Genomic DNA, 10,108 nt, shown 5'->3' on the forward strand with positions numbered 1-10,108 from the left:
GTAGGGAATGTGCCTCTGCCGTGGGGATGCTGCTGGGCTCCTGGGCAGCAGAGGACCCAGAGAACAAGGATAAGGGTTGGGTGCTGCAGCCTACACCGTGGCATCTGGCCAGGGCAATGTATCCACTCCCTTCCCGGGCCTGCACGGGCAGACCTCCCTGTAACTTTGGTGGGAAACGGATGGGGCGCTATCCCAAGGTGATTAATGACTCTCCGGCTTCGTTTGCAGCCATGACACCCTGGGCACTGCACAAACACCAAAGAAAGCCATGCTGAGGACTCACACCCTGAGAAGGCAAACAAAAGGGAAGTCCTGCACAAAGCAGCTTAGGTGGCTACACAGGTATGGGACAGAAACCAGGATGTCCTGGAGTGCCAGGGTGATGTCAGCATTACTCCTCCTGTGCAGTGCTGAGCCCTCCAGAATGCACCCCATCACAAATGTGATAGCATACTGCGGTGACACACAGACAAGGAAAAATCAGGAAACCTGCATATCCCCAGTGCCGAGGCATCGCACCAAGTCCTGCTCCCACAGGGCAGACACAACAGCAGGCTGCCCTGAGTGCCAGCGCAGCCAGCAGAGCCGGATTCCCACCTGCAGCCCACCTTGTGACTTCCAGCCATTGCTGCTTGTGGAGTTTTTCTTCTACTACATGAACTTTGGACCATTGTCAAAGAAGAGTAAGTCATAAAAAGGGGCAAGTTCTTGCAGGCAGGCTATTGTGTCACATAGACCAAGGCCTACTCAAGTCCAGAGTGCAACCTGGTTAAACATCACTTAAATTTTATCTTGCATTTATAACACACAAATATTTGCCTTTGCGTTTTCCATCAGCAATGATGAGCCATTCTCAGAGCAGCTGCTTCTCTGTGCAAGAAACGCCAACCAAGGCATCCTTAAAAATAGGGGTGCATGGCTGCAGCAGAAGCCAGTGCTGCCTGGCAAGCTGAGTTTCCATGGAAAGGAAGGGGACAGTCTGTGCAAGGAGCAGAGCTGCAGCTGAGGTCATGATGAACCAGCTATCTCTGTTTCCCTCTTCCCTCCTATGTAAGCTCAACCAGCTCCTGAAGCAAACATCTCCTCCAAGTGTCCAGCCAAGTGGAGCCTTTGCTGCAGAGCCGCCCCTTGCAGCACAAGGCCTGGGATGGAGGGAGATCTGGATTCTGTGGTCACAGCATGTGGTGGCAGGAACCCTCCTGGCTCTGGTCACCAGAAAGACTTTCTGGAGACCTGGTCATACAGAGAGGAAGTGGGCAGGGAGAAGCAGGAGGACAGCTTTGCAGTAAGCATTACCTTTTCATTGCATCTGCCCGTGTACCTACTACAGGAGAGTCTTTCACCACTTTAACTCCAAGGGATGGATGGATAAACATAGCAAAGTGACTCAAATCTGATTCCTCTAAATAGTGTTAAGGTGTAAATGCCAGAGGGCACCACTTTGAGGTTTCCATGATTGTCTGTGTTGTGGTTATGCACGCATCCCCTTTACCATCTGTATTGGTTCTTGCCCAGCTGTCAAATTACATCCCACTTTCCTGAGCTTGAGGGTAATAGACAGTAATGGGCAATAGAAACAAAAAAAAAGATCCTTAGGGATGCAGTTAATCTCTCTGCTTGACCTGTTCCTTTGGTTTTTTTTCTTCTGGCACAGTATGAAGAAAGCCCTGTGCCCTAAATGACATTGGCCAGTACCTTGAGATGTCTGATAAGCTTTGAATTCTACCAACTTGTGAAATGTAGCAAAGGTTTGTTTTGGTCCTGTAGGTGGGAAAGAAGAAATTACATCAGACAGAAGATGCTTAACATGAAAAGAGAAGTGGGACAGATTTCTTAAATTGTGGGTTTGATGATGTAGTTTTACATACATTATATTCTGTTGATATGAGGTGCTGTAAGATTTTCCACACGTTCTGGGAAGAACTGCAAAACAATTAAAGAGTTGCCAGTGTCCCTCATGGGAACCATTGCTGCAAGGGAATTTTTACAAATGAACTAATTGAATTACAGTAGCTTTGAAGCCCATGCTGTTAATGGTAGAATAAATCCAGGAGTTTATATCAGATATTGTAGAAGTTTTGCTCTACTGAATGATTCCTTTGACTCTGATCGGAGAAGGAATAAGGGACCAGGAGAGCCCATGATGTAACACAGTATTGTCACTGTTACCCTCTTCTTTCCCCTCTCTCATCATACAGACTGTGCATTTTAAGAAGTTAAAGAAAAATCTATATTTTGGCCAAAACTTTTCTATATTGCAAAGAATTCCAGATGCTTGCAATGAGCAAACCTTCCCTACGAAGTAGATGTTACAGAGTAGTGGAATGACCCATCCCGTGCCACAAAAGGGGAGATGAATCTGTGGTGCAACTGGCTTATTGCACACTTGCAAATGCACATTTCTCAGATACTTTGACTCCCATCTGATAGTAATGCTGATGCTCTTCACTGGTGTTAAGCAAGGAAAGGGATGTGACTATTCTGTGCAAAGAAGCTGAGCAGATCATGCCTCAGAAAGCAAAATGTCTCTGACAGGTGTTCAAAATGAATCACTTGGAAAGATCATGTTGTGGCTGAAGCACAAGATAAGCAGGGCTGAGCTCTGCTCCCAGAAGTTCTGCTCCACACTCGGTGTGTGACCTAGAGCAAGTCACGAATTCTCTGTTCCCATTTCCTCTTTGGTGAAAATGATGACAATGATCATGTCTGTTCTCAGCAGAATTATGAGTGAGTATGCAATAACTTACATTTCTAAATGTTTCTCATTCTTTGCAGGAAATGCATTGCAAATATCACTGTTTGAGCACTGTTCCACTTTATTATCAAGTCTAAACTAACACAAATGCATCAGAAAGACTTCAGCCCCACCACAGGTATTCGCACATTTGTTCCATCAGAAAGCATCACTCTTCTAAGAAACCACTATTCAAATCAGTCAGACAAAGGAGAAAATGAAAGGCTGTCCCAGAGCAGCACCTCTCTAAGCTTGCCTTGCTTTCACATTCTTGGCTTGTAGGTTCTGCTCACTGTTGAAGGCAGAATATTAAATTAATGGACTCTTTGACAAATTACATCTTATCCTTATCCTTACACTACAGCTTTCCTGGAGCTCCCTACAGCTTTGTGCTGCTACTTGTCCAAAGCAACGGCTATGCAAAGTTGCACTGTGTACAAACACAGACTCAGAATTAAGCACGTGTTGGATGCAGTGGAAAGACTTTACACATCAGCCCAAAATAAATACAAGTTCCTTGTTTTGTGTCTTGTGAAAGGCTATGAATCAAGAGGTGAGAAATGATGAGGAGCTGTGGCTCCTACATCAGGGTACCTGAAACATGCTAGGAGCTATACCATGGAAATCTGAAAGTCAAAAGCTAAGCCAGTTCCAGGCAGTGAGAATATTCCAAAGGGAAAAACTGCACTAAACCCAAATGGCTCCAGAGGAAGCAGGCAGGTAATGGTTAGTGACCTGATGTAAAGGTACGAAGAGCACTGAGGTCTGTTCTTCCTGCTGCATTGAACAGTACTGAACACCAGGGCAGAAAAAAAGAGACACAGAGGATACCGAGGAACAAGACAAACCACCTGAAGGCTTTGATGTAAAAGCCACTTTTGAAATTTGCAGGCTCAGTCATATACATATGGAGGACACCTGGAAAGCAGCAATTTGAGAGAAGCCTGAGAGTTAGGGTGGACAAAATGAAATGTATGTTTTAGAGGGGAAAAAAAGGCCTGTGTGGTTTCAGGCAACATATTTAGGACCAGGGATCCAAAGGAAAGGCTCTCAGGACTGTGCGGTCAGACATTAAATTGTAAGCTGTAGACAGCAGAGGGTTTTTTGTTTTGGTTTGGGTTTTCTATCTTTTTTTCTTGAAGCTGCACCTTGCTCTCAGGGAACCCAGCCATGGCCCGGTTACAGCACCATGCTGGGGGAAGCACTTCAAGTTACATAAGTCATCAAGAATAACAAGACACAGAAAAATACCAGAAGTTCAGATGAAAGAAATACAAATGGTAGCAAGGCTGCCAAACATTGATTAATGGAGGAAATAAAATGTAAATAAAGGGTAGCATGGGATTTGTAAATCCTGCCAGTCTAGAAGGGTCTAAAAAACCAGAAGGGAGGGGTAATTTTTAAGCTGTACAATTAGAAAGAGCAAAGCAAGATTCTGCAGATGTAAACCTCTGGAGGAAACGCAATGTACGCCATTCACAGGGCTGAGCAAGAGCTGGCTGTAGAAAATGGTCTTTCCGAGAGCAGGGGAAGACCAGCCACGATCCCAAGTGCAGCATGCTGACCAGCGGCCACCTGGCATCTCACAGAGCTGCAGCCAGAGCACGCTGTGTTTGCAAACAACCGCAGAGCCAAACCTCGCTCAGATCTTCCCCCGTCAGAGAAAAGGGCTGCCCTTGGGGGCAGCTGACCTGGCACCGGGCTTGGGTTCGTGGCGCTGTCATGAACAGCACATCAACCTCCAAGCGAGCTCTGCGGCCGCTCTGAGCCTCAGCCGCCCGCTCGCGGACCCGGGCTCACAAGCCCGTCCCATGTCCCGGGGCCGCTCGGGAGCTGCCAACATTTGGGATGGCGGGATGGCCAGAGCGTGAGGGGACTCATCCCGGGGGGGAAGCTGCAAAGCTGAACCTGGGCTGCGAAACCCCGCGTCCCACGCCTGAGGGACAAGTGTGCCCACGTTCTCTCGAATAAATCGGTTCGGTAGGGTGGAGTCTGCCTTATTTTTACTCTACATGCAAATTATATCCCTCAACAGCCTCATTGCAAATATTTTCTGGTTTCTCACACCCTGCCCTGGGCAGAAGCAGGCTGTTTTCCCTGCAGATCCCCTGGCTTCCTTTGCAACTTTGGGTTTGGACTACTTTGATTTTACAGAAGCGAGAGAAGCTTGTGAGTTGCTGGGATAAAAACAAAACCAAAACCCGAACAACCAGAGCGGGGGGGAAAGGCAGGCGAAGCTGTTCTGCCCAGCCCCGCAGGATGCGGCGGGCTCCGACCTCGCCGACTGCCCCGAGCAGCGGGACGAGCAAACCAACCCCGCGGGAAGGACGCGACACCCACCTCCCCCCTCCGCCGGCTCCCAGCCTTACCTGTTTGCCAGCGGCAGCGAGGCACAGGAGAAGGAGCCAGCAGCCTGACGGGACGGGCATGTCTGGGTGTCCGTCTCTGCCTCCTCCCGTGGCTCCTTTTCCTGCCACCGTAGGGAAACTAGATCCTTCCAGCCAAGCCCCCGCGCCCCGGCAGCGCAGCGAGGCGCATTTGAGCTGACTACTTCTCTTTCTTCCTTTCCTTCCTCTCAGCTACACGAGGGGAGAAGAGAGAAGAAGAAGACGAGAAAGAAAAAAAAAAAAAAAAGGCGCCTGGCTGTAGTTCCCACAGCATTTCCTCAGACTTGACATGCAGATTTTTTTTTCCTCGCTTCTTGTCCCTCCCTTTCCTTTCTCCACCCCCTTTTACAAGAAGTTTAGTCACCATGCCCACGTCCCTCCTCCGGCCGGTGGGGATTGCGTTCCCGGTCAGTCCTTCTCGGCAGGGCCATGCATCCACCTGCCCCCGCCTCCGCGCCCTCCCGTTCCAGCCCCCAGCACTTTCCCTCGCTGTGCGTCTGCCCTGGAACTGCTGCCTTCTCCTCTCCACCCTGGGTATCGCCTGTCACTGTCAGAGGACATCTTGGGCCTCAGGCAGCCTCCCACCTCGCCCCCTGATCAGCCCTGGCTCTGCCCGCAGCACTGAGGAAAGCTCCTGTCCCATCCTTTCCCATGCCCTGTCCCATCTCCGCGCCCGTGCGACATGTGGTGCCAGCCTCGGCGTTCTGGCACAGCTCGAGGTCCCCTCCCTTCCCCCTCCACGTACTTTAGTTGATGTCGGGAGCTGGCGGACGGGATTGCTGCCAAGAGGGGAAGAAAAGCGGAAGATGTGCTTTGGGAGCTCTCCCAAACCACTCCACGCCGTGCATGGGCCAGTCCCTGCGACCTGACTCGGAACGGTGCAGGGCGGCCTCTTGACCCCCAGAACAGCTTCCACCGCCACCACCGCCAGCCCTGCGGCAGCCACCCTGCTTGGAAAAGAGTGGCTGCAGCTGATGGCATGCCCGGCACGGCCCGCGATGTCCCTCGTCTCACAAAGGGACAGGAATCCTCTGCGGTACGGCAGGACCGGGCTATTTACAGAGCTTGAGGATCCAGCAGAGCTGACCCTGTGGATACAAAACCTGCCCTGTGCTCTCATGCTGAGAAATAAGCTTGGGAGCATGTTTCTGACTTAGGCAAAGAAGGAAGTTATGTATTTAGATTTAACCCTTGACCAGGAAAAAAAACTAGTTTTGCTCTGTTTTCAAATAAATAATTACATTCAAACACAAAAGATGAAGAGAATATTAAAAACTCCTCCTTCCTTGGTGGTGCTGTTGTCTTATATCTGCTCAGAGCAAGGATACACTCAGGACAGAAAGGGCTGCTGGGCTTTTTTCCTGTAGCTAGTGGAGGGCCTGCCTGCACAGCAAAATGAAGCTATGACCTTCACACCTACATAGTTTCCAGGGGCCGTAAGGCCTTTTTAATCTCCCTAAAGTTTCTTTCAATGTTTGACACCCCCATTGTCCTCAGCAAGCATTGGGCCCTGCCTGATCTGTGCTCAAGCAGTTCCTGGTATCCTCATTCCCCTGCCTGGCCTCTGACACCACGTGGCTGTTTGGTGGGTTTGATGCTCCACAGTGGGCTGTGGCTCCAAACAACGCTGCATGATGTGCCTGGCTTAGGGCCAGCGAAAGCTCGTGATGCCCTCACTCTTCTGGAGGTGACTGGGCAAGGGTTGTGCTGATGGGTTTCAGCAAGCCATCGAGCTTGCAATTGCACTGTCAGAGTCCTGTCACCCTGCCCAAGGAGTCAGGGTCTCACCACACTTGGGCTGGACAGGCTACAGCTCTGGTACCAAACGGAACTGAGCTGGGAGCGAGGAGGAGGGGGGATGGCCACAGCACCCAGCTTGCCTGGTAGGCAACAAATGCAAAGCTGACTTTCACCAGGACTTTGCAAGGTAAGTGTGTGCCCACCTTTGCAAGGGAAAGGTGTGTGCCCGGCTGCTGGCAGCGGTGTTAGCCTTGGCTGGTCCCGGAAGGAGCCCACTGAGAGGGAGGGACAGCACCGGGGGGAGATCCTTCTGCCAGAGCCTCATCCACCCGTTGCTGAAAACATGCAGCTCTGTGCCAGCCGGGATGTTTTAAAATGTTTGTGTTTATGGTACAAGGAAATGTTTCTTTTTAAACAGAACAGTCTGTTAAGTCTCTTCCCCTTTTCACATTTAGCACAACACCGAGGCTATAGGCTGTGTTTATTTACCAGCTGCTCGTTCTAACCACAGATTTACAAGAGCAAACTCACACTCTCATGAGCAGTTAGATGTGTTATCAGCTTGCTCTGAAGGTGTCAAGTGAAGGGTTTGAAGGCATTGAGTAAAGCCAAGCCCTGTGCAGCTCAGAGGAACTCCAGACCATTCAGTATTGCACATCAGCTTGATTTACTTTTACATTCTCACCCCTGATCCTGCCTGAAATATTTCTTGTTTGGGCTGAAATTTCTCTCATTTTCTACCACTATGCGAAAACAGCCTCTTTTTGAAAGCTTAAACATTTTCCTCTGAGTTAAATTTTATGTTTCTGAGCCAAAACCCGCAGAAGCCACTACTGGGTGCTTTACAGTCTTAATTATGGATTGCAGTAGATTGTTAGAAACTAAAATGTGAATGCTATAAAATATGAACCAGGGATGTGTAGCGCTGTCAATTCTCTCACACTTATCACATATATCATTCTGTGTAGCACAAGTAAAACCTTAAAATTTATACCAAAACTGGTTTGTCAGCCTGTTCTAGAATTTTTTTTCTTACAGAACGTTATTTTTTCAGCTACCTTTGCAAAGCACCTGTTCTGAACAAAACCAAAATGCTTGAAATATTAAGGTTTCAAACTTAACAGTGATATTTGGGTGCCTCTTGTTTCTGTTCACCATGTGGCACATAAGCATAAACTGGACTTGCCTTTGGGAAGCTCTTATGAAAGAGGAGAGATGGAAAACCCTGTGCAACCTTAGAGGTGCAACAGAATGAAAATAATACCTTGGAGAATTTCAGGATCCCGTCTTTGGTGAAGCTTGCCATAGAAAACAAACCATGAGCCTGGCTGACTGATTAGCAGGGCTGCAGTCAGTATGGCCGAGAGAGAGAGAAAAGTGGGTATTACCTGCTAAATGCTATTCTAAAAGAAGCACATCAATGTAATACTGTGAGTTTTGCAGCTGTGTGAAAATTAACCCCCTCAGCACCAGTGTAAAAACTCCTCTTTTACAGGAGCTTGGATAAATGGCAACTCACTGCCAGCCAATGCCTGAATTTGTCTCCCATCTTTCCAAAAGTTTCGACCCAAAAAGCAAAGCTCAGGAATGGTTTGGTGGATACACCAGGGCATCTGAGCAGCACCTGTACACTCATGTTCACATCCCCAGCTGTTCCTTCACTTTATCACTGCCAATGATCTCCCCTTACCTGCACATGGACACCAACACCTTGTGATGCCCCATTTACCCAGGGGGGAGAACCTGGAGGCTCTGTATTAAATCCAAGTATTCAAAGTGATGTGATGGAAACTTGGGCAGAGAAGCAACACGGAAAGGCAGATAGTTTCAGTCTGGGAAACCTTTTCACATGTGCAGCAAGGCATCCCCTTGCCTCTCACATGCTGTTGAGGGATAGAGAATGAGATGAAGGGTTTTGATCAATCAAGATCAATGTTTTTTTATCAATATGTGTCACAAAGGTTATTTGGGGTTTCAGACTATGGACTAAATACAGGCTTTGTAAATACAAGCACCTGCTCCTCTGCAGGTGAGCAAGAAAGGCAGTGCAGTGCAAAGTTAGAGCTCCATGAAAGATCTAGATCTCTCTAAACCAGGTGGATGCTCGCAGCTTCTTGAGTGCCAGCAATCCATGCAGAGTCTGCCATGGACCAGGGAGAAAGGCTGCCTTCAGCTGCCTCATCACTTGCCACAGGGAGGGAGCCCTACTGTATGACCCAGCACGTGGATCTTTCTACACTTGGCTGAAGAAAAAAGGCTGAAAAATATCTGCACATTTTAGCACAGGAGGCTCTAGTTTTATTTGAGAACTCTAGCTATTAAAATAAATAAATTTAAAAAAGGTAAATCTATTATTTGCAAAAACCCCAACCTATACACAAAATCATGTTATCAACTTGAAACTGTTTTCTTCCAGTGAAAGGCAAGTTTCCATAGCATTCTTTTGCCCAGTCTCCTTGAAATTTTCAAACACACAAATATTTCCCATGACAGAGCAACTATAATAAAGCTCCTTAGTCACACTGGTGTGGTTTACACAACACACCTTTTACAATCCCACAAAAATGTACCACTGCTAAATGCCTGTCCAAAAACCTCAAGTCTGTAGTGTTCAAAAGAAAAATGCTCTCAACCACCCACCGCTAGTACGTCAGATATCTGAAGCACGTGCAAGCAGATGCTGAGCTGATAGGTTATCACCAGCCACTGTGGCAGTAGTTATGCCTGTGTACTTCTGGAAGGAAATACAAAGTCGTGGTGAATTTTTAACTTTGATGTTTATAAGATACCTGTTGACCTCCAAGACTTGAGTCATATATTCATCCTTGGGACAAGAGCAATACTGGCACGAACTGGGGAGCGTGCTCTGCCCAGGTTACTCCTCAAGCCCTGGAGATGAGTCTTTAAGGCTGGCAAACACCCACCAACCCCTCAGCAGGGCGACTGAGACCCTAAATCCTTTACAACACCCCATTACCAGCTCCCCAGAGCCACCCTGCCATCTTATCTAACAGCACACTTGATCCCAAACTCCTTCGAAAACTCACCTGATTGAGATGACTCATACTTAGATCAATGGAATACATTCATCTGTCAGCAAGGGATCAGACCTAAATGAGCCCCTACTGCCTATTAAACATTGCAGCTGCTTGTTCCCCACCACCACTTCCCCTCCCCTTGCAGCGTATTTAAAGGGAAGGTGCAAATGCCTGACAGAACAACCCACATGATCCTACCAGGCACAGAG

The 10,108-nt window shown here is 48.2% G+C and overlaps 1 protein-coding gene across 1 annotated transcript in view; it reads right to left on the bottom strand.

Moving 5' to 3' along the window:
- TNFRSF11A (TNF receptor superfamily member 11a) overlaps positions 1-5,457 on the bottom strand; it is a gene marked incomplete at its 3' end in the record, with an annotated part of 26,446 nt that extends 20,989 nt beyond the window's left edge. The window contains exon 1 of the mRNA XM_017738585.1: positions 5,104-5,457. Within this exon, the coding sequence (XP_017594074.1) occupies positions 5,104-5,163 (60 nt within the window). The remainder of the gene's footprint in view (positions 1-5,103) is intronic.
- Between the last annotated feature and the right edge of the window lie 4,651 nt (positions 5,458-10,108).

Source organism: Corvus brachyrhynchos, unplaced genomic scaffold (assembly GCF_000691975.1).
Source record: "Corvus brachyrhynchos isolate BGI_N302 unplaced genomic scaffold, ASM69197v1 scaffold237, whole genome shotgun sequence".
NCBI classification, from domain to species: domain Eukaryota; kingdom Metazoa; phylum Chordata; class Aves; order Passeriformes; family Corvidae; genus Corvus; species Corvus brachyrhynchos.